Here is a 17,237-nt window from a genome sequence, read left to right on the forward strand (position 1 = left end):
GCGGTTTGGTCTGCGTTTGCAAACGCAACGTGTGACAGCGCCCTTAAAGAAGTTCACTTGTAAAGGTTGTAGTACAATTTAGATCCATCCTTAAATTTCAATCACAAGCTAAAAATACCAAATTTTTTGGGAGAAGTATATGTGTTTTCTGAAAAGTTGAGTGATTTTTTTGGGTTGATTTTACTTTTGGGCCTAGGGTGTTTGTTCCCTCTTGAGCCACATTGTGTTAACATGGTGTTTGTGTAAACACATTAACATGATGTAAATGTTTGTGTTAACATCAAGTTTATATAAACACAACGTTAAATTAACTGCTTTCTGACCAGGCTTTAATGACTGGGACATTTTTAACAAAGACATTTTTTTTTGCAAAAGATTTTCATTTCTTTTTAGTAAAAACCCAATATAACTTTGGTAACTTCCAAATGAATAAAGTGGAGGTGTCATTTGAACTCCACAGGATATGATGTAAAAACAAAGCCCAAAAGAAAATAGCGCAATTCTACCACAATGGGAATGTTTTCTAGCTTCTTCGTACACTAAAAATCTATAAATGGTGCTAATAGAAAGCACAATTTGTCCTGCAGATGTCTGTGTGAACAGAAAAATAAAAAACATATGGTTTGTGAAAAAAGAGGAATTTCCGATAAGGAAATGGCTTATCACCACGAGAGAACAAGTCTCATGTCCCTCAACCTCTTACAATAAAACCCTCTTGAATTTGCACTTCCGTGACATTCCCTAAACAAAATGAATCCCAAACAGGAATACATGGAGCAGGTTCAGTGTAGAGACAGGATAGAGACACCGCGTGTCGCTGTGACTCGCCATAGGGCACGCTACGTCCTTCCTACGTTCATGGTCCGTGACGTCAGTACTCTAGTCCCGCCCACATATCGCCCACCTTTACCCCTTTGCACGAGTTCCTCTATAAGGCCTTAATTGGGTATTTCCGCTTCTACTGCTCTTCATTAATTAATTAATTTATTTATTTATTTATTTATTTTTTTTACAGACAAACGTTCTAGACACGTCTCTAAAAAAAAAAAAAAAAAAAAAAAGTTCGCGTTGCCTCTAGCAACGGGGAGGGGCACGTACAGGTACGTGCGCGGTGACGTCACATTTACGCGCAAGCGCGCTACTTTCCTGTACGGCAGCGTGTGACGTCAATTGCGGCGGAGAGTGCAGGGTCTCAGGCGGTTGGTTGTAGTGCCCGCGTTCGGTGACGGTTACACCCGAGCAGTTTAGAGGTCGTATAGCGGAGCGGTTCCCGTTACAGTGCTTTCTGGAAAAATCCCTACGTCGCTAGAGCCGCTCTTCTACCGGGACATCATGAGCGTAGAGGCGTACGGGCCCAGCTCGCAGACTCTCACCTTCCTGGACACCGAGGAGGCCGAGCTGCTGGGGGCCGACACTCAGGGCTCAGAGTTCGAGTTCACCGACTTTACTTTGCCTAGTCAGACCCAGACCCAGGGGCAAACCCAAAGCCAGCTCGACGGCCAGGTACGTTCGCCTGCTTCCGGGGTGCGGGCACAGAGACAGCGGCCTGCTGTGCTCCTGTGCGCTTAGCCGGTGTCATGAGCGCTGCTTCCGCCTGTCACTGGGGACCAGGAGGCCGAGCACGTGTCCCGTCATCCCGGTGCGACTTTCAGCACTGCTACCGTGTATGGACTGTGGAGCCTGCTGTTCTTGAAGGGTGACTTTAGTATAATAGGTGAATTCTGCGCCTCCACTTATTGAAAAGCGAGGGAAATCCTACTATGTGTCTATTGGACAGAACACCTGACATGTCTTGTAGATGCATTTCCATGTGGTGACCCTGACAGAGTACTGGCCACCCCCTTCTGACATTAAGCTTCTATGACAGCTGACCTGCCAACACCCTGCTGGCATCTCATTCTAACCTTGATACATTTCCAGGAGTAATAGACATCTGCATTACTTTATGTCTTCTATGTCATGTATTTTATAAATTGAACTGCCAGTTTGCTGTAGTAGTCATGTGCCACCCACACCACTGCAACTGGCAAACACAGTAGCTGTTGCAAGGGATCTCCTGTAGGAAAGTATAGTTTGTAGTATGTCACCCTTCAAGACCAACTTTTTCATTTTCTTGCATGTTTTTTCTCTGCTCCTTAGCAAAGTAACTTTTTTATTTTTTTCATTTTCAAATGGAGATAAATGGATTTCTTGTTATGCCAAATTGGTGGCCAACCAGCCCGTACGGCAGAGTGACACCCCTTGCAACCTGCCATGGCTATGATTGGCCAGGGGGCATCCCAACAGGTCCACACATCTCTATTCACAAAGCGATATGAGGGCTTATCTGCAAAACTAATTGTATTTTCTAGAGCCAACATACAATAATTTGTGCCATGTACTGAGAAGCTGGAAAAAGTTCCAAATTTGGTGCAATTGGCACACCCCACAGTTGCGCCATATTCATATGGGCTTTATTTGTACGGCAATCGATGTGCGGTCGAGATGCCACCTTTACTTTGTTCTTTGGATCAAAAAACTTCTTTTAAAAAATTCCTTGCGTTGCTTTCTCCTGACGTACGTCATTTTTTCATACTTAAGCGCATGGATGTGTGGTTGCTGTTTCAATTGATATCGTTTTGAAACTGTCCAACCTTTGATTTTATTCTTTTTATTCAATGTAAAATGGTGATTCCGACATTAGCCTCTAGTTTTCTTTTCGGGGTTCGCCGTTTGGAAAATAGTTTATATTTTGATTTATTGGTTGTTTTGAGACGCAACTTTTTTTTTTACTATTTCAGAAACTCCAGTGTACTTTAACCTTGCAGGGTCTGATTGCTCATACTATATACTGCAATACTACAAGGCAAACGGATGATGCAGCACTCCAACTAGCTTTTTTTATACAGCTTACACCTGCTGTGTATGGAGACAGCTCAGCCTGTGAGCTCTCTCCATACACCCCACGTAGCACCAGGACATAATAGCACATCCTGGCTGGCACCCAGGAGCAGACCTGTCGAACCTGACCTGGTCACCTGACAGTTTTCCTGCTGCAATCGGTGCTGCTACTGACCCACTGCAGCAACCAGCAGGTGTGAGCTATGTAATACAGCTGACAAACACTGGTTATGGAGAGGGCTTAACCAGTGAGCCCTCTCCATACACCCCTTCATGAACGGCTGACAGATATTTACATTCAGAAGTTAAGAGGTTAACAGCATTTTGGGCATACAAAATAAAAACACGCAAAGTGAACATCCCCATTTAGGAGGAACTATCATCATAAAAATGTAGTGTAGAAAGTTATAGGGCAGATGGGACATAGTGTCCTAACTGCAGGTAGCAGGTTATAGAGGAGAGAAGGCTGACATATTGATGTATAGCTTTGTAGGAAAGATACAGTGTAAACAATTATACATTTATATCTATTCTTTTTCTTTGTCAATGGGTCATGTGTGGCAGGCACATCCTGAATTGACAGCTCTCTTTGTGACTGCATACAGAGACTGAGGAACCCTGATGGGGCCTATTCCATAATAGATGACTTCTAAGTACTGTAAAACGAGATTCTTTCCGGATTTCTGCCACTTGTGAACTCACCATGGGAACCTTGTCATGTATCACCGTGTACAATGGTTTATTGCTATTTTATCATGTAAAAATATAAATGCTAAATTTTCATGTTAAATAATTCTCCAAAATCTTAAAGGAAACCTACCACTTGAAGTGGCAGGTTTCAGATGGAAATACTGAGCACCAGCTCAAGGTGAGCTGGTGCCGGGGCTGATTTTTGTTAGTGTTTTAAACCACTGTATTGCGGTTTAAAACACTTTTTAAACTATATAGCCGGCGCAGGGAGGTACGCGCTCGGCGCTTACCATGCGTGCGACCGTGTGTGCGGCTACATAGGAAGTGAAGGAGACCCGCCCGCATGGTAAGCGCCGAGCGCGTACCTCCCTGCGGCGGCTATATAGTTTAAAAAGTGTTTTAAACCGCAATACAGCGGTTTAAAACACTAACAAAAATAAGCTCCGGCACCAGCTCACCCTGAGCTGGTGCTCGGTATTTCCACCTGAAACCTGCCACTTCAAGTGGTAGGTTTCCTTTAAGGAAGAAGTTCTGTTACCTAGGATGACTGGAATAGTCTAGGAGCCTTGTTCTGTTTAAACTGAGTGCAATAGTTGGCTTATGTTACTGACTGTTCCTGCACCTATTCTAATGTATGTATGTTGTGTGCAATAAAGATGCTAATGGATAAAAAAAAATGCACCACACTGTTGCCCCCTCTACTTTTTGTGTAGCTTCAGTCTTTGGTACAGAAGGGATAACAACCCCTTTGTTTTTGGGTGCCAGCTTTAGTAGTCCTGAGAAAATAGATAAAAAAAATATTGACAGGAACCTTCCATCAGTATTTTAAGGCTGCATTCACACGCGGTAAGCCCGCCGTGCGGCACCGTGCTCCCATTGCTGTCTATGGGGACGTATATGTGGCCGCATGTACGTCCCCGCTAACGGCAGTGTGAATTAACCCTAAACTGACAGCATCCTTGGGGTATAAAGTATCTTTACCAGGTCTTTGGAAGACCCGAGGATGTCTCATTTTAACCATTTCATTAAAATCGACGATTTGCACACTGTAATGGATGAGGAGGAAAATCCCCATGTATTGCCATACAGTAGTATGGCAGTATAAGGTAGGATCAGACAACCTCGGGTTAAAGTACCTTAGAGGGTCTAAAAAAATGTTAAAAGTAACAATAAAAAAAAAAGTTGAAAAAAAACCTAAAAAATTCAAATTGCCTTTCCCTAGAACTGATATAAATGTGAATAAACAGTAAAAATCATAAACACATTGGGCATTGCCACGTCTGAAAATGCTGAATTATCAAAATAAATGATGCAGCGACCAATGAATAAAGTAGACATGTCATTTGGGTAGCACAGTGAAAGCCGTAAAATCCAAGCCCATGGTGCGTTTTTCACCATTTTCACTGTATTTGGAACTTTTTCCCTGCTTCCCAGTACACAACATAGAAAATTAAATAGTCAATATGAAGAGCAATTTGTTATGCAGAAAACAAACTCACGGAGCTCTTTACATGTTCAAAAATGGAACTTTTTTTTTTTTTTAAGGGGGGGGGGGAGTGAAAAATGGAAATGAAAAAAAAAAAAAGGGCCAGATCGTTGGAAAGTGTGGAGAATTGTACAATAATTAATAAATTGGTCCCAGTCCCCATGGGGCTCACAATCTAAACAACCTAACAGTATGTTTTGGAGTGTGGGAGGCAACTGGAGTACCCGGAGGAAACCCCACAAGCATGGAGAGAACATACAAACTCTTTGCAGGTGTTGGCCTGGGTGGGACTAGAACCCAGGACTCCAGTACTGCAAGGCAGAAGTGCTATTCACTCAGCCACCGTGCTGCCCCATATCCTGGCTACGTATAAATTATAATTTGAATGAAGTGTTGTGCTATAGTATGGATAAGTACAATGGCGCATGGTGCCTAACTTCTTCTGCTAGAGTTTTTTTTTTTTTTTAAGTTGTTTGTCTGGTGATTTTCCTAACAAACTGATTTAAGGTGGTCCTTCTTAAAGGACATCTACCACCAGATTACTGATGGTAGACTGTCCTCTTAAGCATGCTCGTTACCCTGTGCCGTCATCCCCTAGAGGTTAGTTCCAGGGCTCCCGAATTCTACAGAAACAACTTTATAAAAATATGTAAATGTGTCTAATGGCTTCACAAATTATTCACACCCTTCCGCCACTTAATATTCATCCCGCCCCGCTATGCTCAGACAGCCGGGGACGTCAGTCGTCTGTCTACAAATCTCACGCATGTTTGAGAATTTCTTTCTTGCGCAGCCATACAGTTTGCTAATAGTCAAGGACACTGTATAGTCTTGTGTGAATGTGTCCTGACATGAGTAATATAGTAGTGTAGCTTATAGCAGTGAAATATAGCTTATTTCACAAATTGTACATTCTAAATGCGCAAAATAGAAATGTAAATGAGAACACTGATAAAAATTGGAAAACACTTTCAGATACTTGCAAGTTATTGGTTTAAGGCCGCATTCACACGAGCGTATGGGGGACGTATGTACGCCCCCACAATGGCCGCACAGAGCGGTATGGTGCCACACACTCTTTGTACACAGTAAAAAGATGGGACATTTACTATATTTCCCAGTGGCTTCTGGCCACTTGCACCTATACTTTGAGTGGGGTGCGGCAGCAAAGTTTAAAGGTGTGGTCCAGTTTATGTTCATTATGATATAACATTATTTGTTGAAACTGGACAACACCTTTAAACTTTATGTTCCTATTTACACTATCTTTTACCATTTGTGGACTAAATACCAGAAAGAATAAAAATAAATTTATACACTCAGAAAATCGGGTAATCCTGATGTGAACTCTCATGTGAGGTATGATAGGGGATAGAAGTGGACAGTTCATTGACTTTCGTGTTCGTTATTGTGTGAAGCACCATGGAGAGCTGTGTTTATTTTTTTGAAAAGTTGTCTAACTGGTTTTTGGACCAGGATATCTAGACATTAATTGGTACCTGTTCACAAAATGTAAGCATACACCAATAGAAATTAATATTGTTTTCCTTGGAAAAATGTATAAAACGAATTTTGCACACTTAGATTTTAAAGATTAAAGGGGGTGTCCACTTTTGGTAAATAATTGATATTGTTTGTATAAGGAAAAGTTGCACAACCTGTATCGATTCCGTTCAGTGGATGGAAATCTAGCCATGGTCTAGTCACACAGGTGCACAAGCAATTATCACAGAGTAATCAGAGCATTGTGATTTAATGGCTCATTCACCTGTGTGACATCACATGACTTTGACAGATTGTGCCTCTCCTTCCTAGTCAATGGGAACTTTAATCCTGTTTTGACCTAAGGATATCTTACAGCACGAATGCAAAACATAGAAAAATCTGAGTCATCAGGGCAGGCCACAGAGATCCTGAGTCAGCCTCTAAAATCTTTTTCACTACCCCCCCCCCCCCCCCCCCCTGAGCTGTAGAGTCGGTACACTGGTACATTCTATTGGAGAAAGTGTAGAGGAAAGTGGGGTGGGGGTGAGAGGAAGAATTTGCAGCACCTTTGTGGCCAGTGAGCCAGGTATGGTTTTCAAACTTTATTTCATACTAAACAGCACAGGACTGTTTGAGGAAAATATGCTTGGTTTCCAGTGTTGTAAGCTGTGATGACTGGTGCTCTTTAAGGAGCACAGTGGCCACATTTCTCCAAACAGTGAGGGTATGACGAGCATACATCATGTGAACGCAGCCTCATAGTAAGGAACTTTTTTATTGGTACTTGCAGACCTTGCCATTACATGATTTATATGGTGGTGGTATTTTGTTTTATAAGCTGACAACCTCTTCCATAAAAGCTGTGTTTTAGGTGCACCTTATTCCAGGTTCATTAAGTTTCCTATATACAAGTAAGTTTTCAAGTTTGTGTAGTTACACAAAGTATATTTTTATAGACTTGTCCATATTTTTTGTAGGTTAATGGTCCAGATGGTATCCTACAGAACGGCACAGTAGATGATGGTGTAGGAAAAACCAGTCAGTTGCTGGGTGAGCTAAACTTTGAGGAAGATGAAGAAGATACATACTACACAAAGGATCTTCCAGTGCATGCCTGCAGGTTGGTCTCCAGGTTGTGGTAGATATACAGAAGCACCTGATTGTGTGGGTGGTCTCAGGCCATGTCATATTTGGGTTGGATAAAAATATTACATTTTTTTTTCCACCAACATTCTTGTCTCGATTAATTTTCTATTTTCCATACAGTACTTGTTAACTAAATGTGTGGGTACTCAGAATACCAGCTTTCTGTGTTTTTAGATGTAATATGTTAATTTCTTTTCTCATCTAGCTATTGTGGCATTCATGATCCAGCATGTGTAGTCTACTGCAATACAAGTAAAAAATGGTTCTGCAATGGACGTGGGAACACCTCTGGCAGGTATGTCAAAATTACTTATGAGATCTTGATATTGGATTTTTAGTAAGGTTGTATCGCATGTGCAAATTTTCACTATCAATTGCTTACAATCAGTTCTGTTTACTAATTGGGACCTGTGAAAGATCATATATCAGTCAGAGCTCACTGTGTAGCCAGATCTATAACTGGAATAATATTGTGTGCCCATCTTTAGGATTTCCTGCTCTCTTGAAAGCCCAATATGCCCACTTATAAGTTGCAGGCTCTGTCCTGACAAAAAGTTTCATTAATTAAACCCTGTGAAGCAGGCACTTCAATACAGACACATGGTTACCTCCCAGTTTGGTACAAATATATCCCAGATATATAGCATTCCCATGCCACTAGGTGCGTTCACACATGGCTTTTTGGTTGTGTTGAAATGCGTGCGTTGGAACCCATGCGTTTTTAAATGTTACAATGCGTTTGGCTACTCTGGAAGGGTTTTTCTTCATTGTTGTAAGTGTAAGGTGTGAAAAATGTTTACACAGCCACTTAAACTTACAGCAATAGATAGCTTGTAGCTATCAATGCGCCAATAGCAAAACTTGCAACTACCGTCCTGGAAAACATAGTTGCATGTTTCCCCAAAAAAATATTATTGGATGATGCTATAATATGGAATGAAAATTCTGTTTTATAATTAAAAGCTATAAAAATTGAGATTCAACTAGGCAAAAGCATGTCCACTGCAAAGAACCAGTGGACATACATTCTCTGTTTACATTTCTTTAAGGGGGTCTGTAAATTGTGTAGTTAGTCTATCCCTAGAAGAAGCAATGCCAGACACTGTCATCTAGCCCTTAAGGAGCTACCTTAAAGTGCATTGTGTTATAACACGAATGGGTATAGGTCTGTATTCACTTCTCTCATATGTTCTCCTCCAGTTCAGTTTCTTGGTAGTTATCTCTGCCTACCTACTAGTTTCCTTCTTGCACACTGAGTAGTGGAAGCTTCCAGACATTAATGTTTTGTCACAGCTCACGTTTGCCTGGAGATCACACTATTCAATCGCCTGGTCAACTCTTGGGTCTCGGCGGTCTAGAGATGGCTAAATCTGAGATCCGATAAAGCAGTAGATTAAGGGGAAGATGTTTCTGCGTGTCAATCTGATCTCTGCAGCCTGGATGTGACATATACTTTCACTGAAGATTTTGCATATTTAAAGTCAGGTTTGCGAATTTCATAAAAAAAAATATATATTTTGCCTTCCAGCCACATTGTGAATCATTTAGTAAGAGCAAAATGTAAAGAGGTCACCCTGCACAAGGATGGGCCACTTGGCGAGACTGTGTTGGAATGTTACAACTGTGGGTGCCGAAATGTGTTTCTCCTAGGGTTCATTCCCGCGAAGGCAGATTCTGTTGTTGTGCTCCTGTGCAGGTGAGTTTTTTCTTACATGAACTGAAATATGCTGCCTTTAATGTTGTTTAAAGCAAATGTATGGACAATCTGACTACAGACAGGTTATTAAAGGGCATCTACCACCAGGATGAAGGACTGTATGAAAATTAGCCTGAGGGGCTCCAAACTCCATATGTGTTAAAGGAGTTTGCAGCCCCTCAGGATTTGCATACAGTCTTTCATGCTTGTGGTAAATGTCCTTTTAAGCATCACATTTGAAGCTGTTTTAATTGCCTCTAATGCTTTGTAAATTGATTATTATCCATGGGAAAGGGGGGAGGGGCAAACTCTGTTAATACCATTGTGACAGTTATGTTAAAAACAGCTCCACTACCCTAATTTTATACAGTCTGAGCTTATTTAGGAGACTACTGTAAAGACAACTCTGCCAGCACAGTGTTGGTATTGTTTGTAGCTGCCCATGTGATGCTATGCTAAGATGACCTGGGAATGATGGTAAGGCATACAGAGAGAGATGATTGTCATTTTTTTTTATATATGACTGGGTAGAGGCTTTAAAAGTAATGAAGAGCTCCTTTCTCTCAACACTTCCATTCAGCCACTTACCTGGCCGTTGATTCTTTATATTCAGAGTCAGTACCATCTGAACTACTGCCTCTTGTCTGCTATAGCTGGAAAATAACTTTTTTTAAGGAAACAATATGGAAACATGGGGTTTTGGTTGTTACCAATGATTTTCTTTGTTAGGCAACCATGTGCAAGCCAGAGCAGTTTAAAGGACATTAATTGGGACAGTTCCCAGTGGCAGCCTCTTATTCAGGACCGTTGCTTCCTCTCCTGGTTGGTGAAGATCCCATCTGAACAAGAGCAGCTCCGAGCTCGCCAAATAACTGCTCAGCAAATAAACAAACTGGAAGAGTTATGGAAGGTAGGTTTGTCATTGTACACCTTTTTTATTTAAAGGCGATCCCTGACTTAAAGACAAAACTCTCTGCCCACTGTGACAGTGAAGTTCTCTGGATGCTTTACGTTAGTCTCAAAAGTTTCATTGATAATCCTTGTTCCCATGACGGCAAAAATTTTTTGTCTGGAGCTATAATTATAAAATATATCTGTTCCGACGTGCATACAAATGCAACTTGAGAACAGACCTAAAGTACCTATGTTATAAGTAACCCAGGGACTGTGCTATAAAGGACATCTACCAACACGTATGGAGCCCCTCTGGCTTATTTGCATACATTCCTTCATCCTGTTGGTAGATGCCCTTAAGGCAAATACCTGTATTTGTGATGGTTAGTTTGTTCCACCTCTTGCATTGAATGCACATGAACGTATGTTGTGTCTGGGCCCAGCCCAGGTTTGGTAAACCCCCCTTGGGGGGGGGGGCGCAGTCAGGCCGTACTTACAGCGAAAGATAGAGCATATTCTATCTTTTTCTGTTGACTGCACAGTACGGTGGTTAATATGACCATTCCTATGGATGGATGGCCATTAAAGTGAACGTGGCAGTCTGCCACCTCTGAAACTGTACGATAAGGGGTTGCACGCGGCTATATTAAAACCTTCATGTGAAGGGACTTTACACTATTCACTTCACTGGAAGTATTGAGAACTCCCTTATTCTTTGAGTGGAAAGAGGTGTGCACCTCTCCAGTTGCTGTGCTAACTTGCAACACAAGGTATCCAATATCTAACACAGGGAAAAATCCCTTTATGCAGGTTAAGTAGATTCTGGGACCAAACATGCTTGTTAGTCTGTGTATAACTTTGTAGGATATTTTATGCCCTTTAATGATCTCTTGGAACAATTAACTTTAAATATAAATTCAACATCTTTTTAGGAAAATCCTTCAGCAACATTGGAAGATCTGGAAAAGCCGGGGGTTGATGAGGAACCACAACATGTTTTGCTTCGATATGAAGATGCTTATCAGTACCAGAATATATTTGGGCCTCTTGTTAAACTTGAAGCTGACTATGACAAAAAACTAAAAGAATCTCAGGTGGGTATTTTCTATGTACAATAGTTTTGCAATGTTTGGCAACAAATGGCCTTTCCTCTCCGGATAACAACGAACACCTCTTTATGTTCGAGAAATCTTACTATCGTTATAAACTATGCATCACTTCCATCCAGCGCCGGTATAACGTCCATTGATTTCTCTTTGAATCATAAGGGTACATTCACAAGTGGCGCTAACGCGATTTGAAGGAGGCTGAAAACGCATGCGTTACTGGTACTTGTGAATGCACCCTGAGATGTCACTGCCTGAGGCATTCAGTTCTATGATCGGAAACCGATAGAATGGTCTCCAATTTGTGACCACTGTGAAAACCAATCAGTGGTCACAACAATTTTGTTGCTTTCCCAGGTTCTCTCTCCCCTCACAGTTCTGTACTGTTGAAAGACTTTCCATATTAACTCCAAATTAACCGCCCTTTTCGATAAGTTATTTCGTTAGGGTTATACCTGCAGTGGGTATGGAATAGGGCGGCACGGTGGCTGAGTGAGTAGCACTTCTGCCTTGCAGCACTGGGGGCCTGGGTTCGAATCCCACCCAGGTCAACATCTGCAAAGAGTTTGTATGTTCTCTCCGTGTTTGCGTGGGTTTCCTCCGGGTACTCCGGTTTCCTCCCACACTTCAAAACATACTGTTAGGTTGTTTAGATTGTGAGCCCCATGGGGACAGGGACCAATTTCACATGCTTGTGCAGCGCTGCGTAATCTGTGTGCGCTATATAAATAATAATTATTATTATTATTATTATAAAACACCTTTACATTTTTTACTGTTTCAATGCAGCCAATTGGTAACATTAAAGGTGTTTTTTTGCTCATTAATGTACACTTTGCAACCCATCTTGACAGGAAAAAAAAACAAATGTAGCCATTTTCGCTAATTATTAACCTCTTAACGCTCAGCGTCCGATATATCGGACGCTGAGCTCAGTGACTTAGCGCTCAGCGTCCGATATATCGGACGCTGAGCCGATGCCGGTTCAGCTCGCGACCGCGGCATCTAACATGCATTTGGGGTGTCTTTCCCCCACGATGCCCCCCCCCCCCCCCCGAATCATTTTCGGGGGGCACCGATCATTGCTACGGTATCACTGGGGTCCGATCTGGACCCCAGTGTTACCTGCAGGAACTGCCGGTAAGATGGCGTCTGTGACGTCATCTTACTGGCAGAGTGCCACCCTATGCAAGTGCATAGGCTGACACTGATAATGCCCTGCAATACATAAGTATTGCAGGGTATTATTATGAACAAGCAATCAGATTATTGCTTGTTCATTTCCCATGGTGGAAAAAGTGAAAAAGTAAAAAAAAAAATTGTTCAATAAAAAAATAAAGTAATAAATCACCAAAAATGCCCAAAAGCCCCAAAACATATAAAGAGACATATAACTAAAAAAAAAAAAGTCTAAATCATAACACAAACCCCACATATATAGTATCACCGCGTCCGTAACAACCCGTAGAATAAAAATAAATCATTATTGAACCCGCACGATGAACGCCGTAAAAGAAAACTGTTATAAACCCTCCAAAAATTGATTTTTACCTATTCAATCCCACAAAAAATGCTATAAAAAGTGATCAAAAAAACATATGTACTCTAGAATGATACTGGTGTAAAGTACAACGTGTCCCACAAAAAACAAGCCATCAACCAGCTCCGTAGCCAAAAACGTAACAAAGTTATGCCACTTGGAAGATGGCAATACAAAAATGATAGATTTTTCCCCACAATAGGGTTTTATTTTACAAATTTAGTAAAACGCAAGAAAATATATTTGTGTCTGGTATCCCCGTTATCGTATCGACCCATAGAATGAAGATAATATGATTATTAGTCTATACGGTGAACACCACAAAAAAAAGTAAAAAAAACAGTAGAGAATTGATGCTTTTCTACTCCTGCTCTCAAAAAGAAGTTCCTAAATTTTCAGCAATAGGTGATACCAACCCCAAAATGGTAACATTGGAAAAAGCATCTCATCCCGCAAAAAAAATGCCGTCACATGGCCCCAATAACGAAAAAGCGAAAATTTTACAGCCTTCAAAAGAGGCCAATGAGGAAAGTAAAATCCTGGCAGCTGCAGGGTGCTCCTTCCCTTCTGCGCCTCACTGTGCCCCCATAAAACAAGTCACAGCCACATGTGGGGGGTCTCTGCACTCGGGAGAAATTGTAGAACAAATTGTATGGTGGGTTTTCTCTTTTTATCTTTTGGAAATGTGTAAATTTTAGGGCTAAATGAACGTATAACCGGCACAATTTGACTATTCTAAATTTCGCCTCCATTTTGATGTAATTACTATGAAGATCTCAAGGGGTTAACAATCTTCGTAAAATCTGTTTCTGATAGCTTGAGGGGTGCAGATTTGAAATTGGGTTGGTTATATAGGGGGTTTTGATGCTAAATATGTAAATTTTCATTCAAAACTGTATTTATCCCCAAAATAGTCAATTCTGAAAATCCGGAAAAGCGCTATTCGATTTGTAAGCCGCGTGACATCAAAATAAATTATCCAGACATTTCAAAAATGGTGAAAATGTAAAGTAGACATATGGGAAATGTTATTCAGCAATTTATTTAGGTGGTAAATCTATCTGCCTGAAAACGCAATGATTTCAAATTTCAAAAATGGCAAATTTTTCAGAAAATTCATCATATTCTTTTTTTTTGTAAATAAACGCAAAACTTATCAGCCAAAATTTACCACTAAAATGAAGTACAACATGTGGGGAAAAAACAATCTAAGAATCGTTTTGATAAGTAAGTGTTCAAAAGTTATAACCATATAAAGCGAAGCAAGTCAGAATCCAAAAAATGGGACTGAGCCTTAAGCTGTAAAATGGCTGCGTACTTAAGGGGTTAAACAAGCAAAACTGAAATACCGCATGGCCAAGTTTTCAGAACCTTTGCTCAGTATTGAATAGAAGCACCTTTTGAGCTAGTACAGCCAAGAGTCTTGGGGACAAGTTTTTCACACCTGGATTTGGGGATCTTCTGGTATTCTTCCTTGCAGATACTCTCCAGTTGCCTTGGTGGGCAGCCATTTTCAAGTCTCTCCAGAGATGCTCAATTGGGTTTAGATCGGGGTTCTGGCTTGGCCAGTCAAGAATGATCAGAGTTGTTCTAAACTCTGTACAGGATATCACTGTACATGGCCGCATTCCTCTTTCCTTCAATTGCAACCAGTCGTCCTTTCCCTGCAGCTGAAAAACACCTCCATAGCTGCAACCACCATGTTTCACTGTTGGGAAATTAAAATGTCATTAAAATATTGACATTTTTCACTATTGTATTTGAACTTTTGTGAAATACTTAAGGGGTTAACGAAGCTTTAAATTTGTTTTTTGACTACTTTAGGAGGCTCTTCTTTCTTTAGTGTAGATCTTACAAAGCTGCATTGGTCCCTAAAATAAAGGAAATTAGAAATTTTTATAAATTCTTAAAATTGCTGTTCTATTTACAGAAGTTAAAGGATAGTTAAAGAAAACCAACATAAAGCAGACATATGGTAAATGTTAATTGGTTGTGTGCTATAATTATCTATGTGGACATTTTTGAGTATTTTTCCCATATTTGCTTTTTTATAAATGTATTATTTCTCACCCAAATTTTATTATAATATCAAAGTTCAATGTGTCACGAAAAATGGTATTAAAATAACCTTGATAAATTAAAATGTTCCAAAGTTGTTGTCGTCCAAAGTGATGCATGTCAGATTTGTAAAAAAGAGCCTTTTCATTAAGCTGAAAACGAGCATTGGTGATGAGCGATTAAATTGTATGTGATTATTTTTTGTATGTATTGAAGTATAAACGTTGAATGTGAAGTCGGGATACATTTTAAACTGCTTATGTTTATCTAGACACAGGATAACATAACAGTGCGATGGGACCTTGGCCTTAATAAGAAGAGGATTGCTTACTTCACTTTGCCAAAAACCGATTCTGGTATAGTACTTTTTCATACAATACTTTTATCATTGTTGTACAAGAAATGTCGGTTAATTATTAATTCTGTCCCAAAGCTTTAATACCTAAATTTAATTGTAACGTGCTGTAACCTGTATGTTGGTCGGATCCCATGGACCGCACCCAATGCACAGGATGGGAGTCCTTGAGTCTGTCTGCTGGCCGAACAGCAGTGATGTTACTGTAACAGAGGACCTGCCGCCCAAAAAACAGCACTAGGAGCTACTTAAGTAAGCCGCTCTTCGTGCTACCCCATTTTTAGCATACACTGCAGCGCCGTTCAATAAATTGGGCAGCACTGGTGTGGGGTCCTCCCCCTTTAAGTATCGTCCCTGCTGTTTGACCTCACAACATGGACTTCTTCAATGCGATTTCTGTATGATGTAAAAACTCCCGTCCATGTGGTTCAATAACATAGGGGTCCATTAACACAGGCTGCACACATTGCTTGCTTATTGATTTGCATCAGTATCTGGGAGCGGATAGAAAACTAAACAGGTGCTACTCTTTACATTACAATATTAAAAGTTTCTTAAACTGACCGGAGCTCCGTTTCAATCTTCTATTCCAATGTATATACATATAAGTCTTCCTTTAGTTCATGAAGATATTTCCAACCAAATATTTTATTGGGAATAAGTCACTGTTCAGACACGAAACCGCTGCAATTCTTAACGCTGAAAAGGAGGATAAGTATAGACATAGTGTAGATGGTTTGAACAAGGTAAAAACTTTTTATTCTTTGTTCTGCTCGGATAAAAATGTGCTTATAATCAATCCACGAGGACATCAGTCATTGCCCCAACCAGGGTTTCGCCCATCAGCTACTTCCTGGGCAACCGATAGGCAAAACCCGGGCCGGGCAATGACTGGCGACCTCGTGGATTGATTACATGCAGATTTTTATCTGATTTAACGTGAGTAGAACCAAAAATAAAGAGTCTTTACCTTGTTGAAACTGTCTACGCTGTGTCCATACTTATCTCCTCCACATAGTAAAACTGAAAAGGAGGATATCAGTGGAAAAAGAATTGCAGCGGTTTCATGTCTGAACAGTGACTTATTCCCAACGAAATCTTTGTTTGGAAAATCTTCATGAACTAAAGGAAGACTTAAATGTATATACATTGGAATAGAAGATTGCAATAACTGTGAGCTCCAGTCAGGTTAAGAAATTTTTAATGTTGGATGTTTGGTAGATCCATCCGGGACCATTTATTTGCAGCTTTTTTTTTTTTTTTCTTTGGAAAGTGCAACATCTTCCATTTTTTTTGTCTTTACATTACAAATTCTTTCTGCATTCATCTAGTAATGCTTGGGGGAGAGGGATGTATGTGTGGAAATGTGTAATTTTTTTATTTTTCCACATGTAAACCTGAAAACTCGCCCTAGGGTCCCTGTATTTCTGTGGTCTTTCAGTGTTTAGTGATTGTGCCTGAAGTGGCAGGATTCATGGGTCCTGCTTCACCAGAGCATGACGTATCACAAATGACATCCTGTAATTGCAAACATTTTGTAGAAAGTACCTTTTTTTTTTTTCTTTTTTTTTTTTTTTTGGTTCACCCATACGCTAGCCTCTAGGATTTCTATTTCCATTTAAAGAGTCTTTCTCTCTTTCAGATATGCGTTTAATGCAAGGGGATGAAATATGCTTGAGATATAAGGGTGACCTTGCACCTTTGTGGAAAGGCATCGGACATGTGATTAAAGTTCCTGACAGTATCCTTCCAGAGTCATCTGTTTTTATTCTTTCTGAACCGGTTAACATTTTGTCTAAAACGGGTAGATTTATCAGGTGGCTAAGAGTAAAGTGATGTATGTAAAGTATGCCAAATAGTCTTATCCCACACCATATTTATTTAGGTGTCCATTGCTGAAT

At 40.5% G+C, this 17,237-nt stretch overlaps 1 protein-coding gene across 1 annotated transcript in view; it reads left to right on the plus strand.

Moving 5' to 3' along the window:
• Nucleotides 1-1,128: 1,128 nt before the first annotated feature.
• UPF1 (UPF1 RNA helicase and ATPase) overlaps nucleotides 1,129-17,237 on the plus strand; it is a 35,254-nt gene continuing 19,145 nt past the window's right edge. Inside the window, exons 1-8 of the mRNA XM_072112893.1 lie at nucleotides 1,129-1,503; nucleotides 7,519-7,661; nucleotides 7,893-7,982; nucleotides 9,216-9,383; nucleotides 10,113-10,293; nucleotides 11,210-11,371; nucleotides 15,253-15,337; nucleotides 16,979-17,077. Of these exons, the coding sequence (XP_071968994.1) occupies nucleotides 1,333-1,503; nucleotides 7,519-7,661; nucleotides 7,893-7,982; nucleotides 9,216-9,383; nucleotides 10,113-10,293; nucleotides 11,210-11,371; nucleotides 15,253-15,337; nucleotides 16,979-17,077 (1,099 nt within the window). The 5' untranslated portion in view covers nucleotides 1,129-1,332. The remainder of the gene's footprint in view (nucleotides 1,504-7,518; nucleotides 7,662-7,892; nucleotides 7,983-9,215; nucleotides 9,384-10,112; nucleotides 10,294-11,209; nucleotides 11,372-15,252; nucleotides 15,338-16,978; nucleotides 17,078-17,237) is intronic.

Source organism: Engystomops pustulosus, chromosome 1, assembly GCF_040894005.1.
Source record: "Engystomops pustulosus chromosome 1, aEngPut4.maternal, whole genome shotgun sequence".
In the NCBI taxonomy this organism is placed as follows: domain Eukaryota; kingdom Metazoa; phylum Chordata; class Amphibia; order Anura; family Leptodactylidae; genus Engystomops; species Engystomops pustulosus.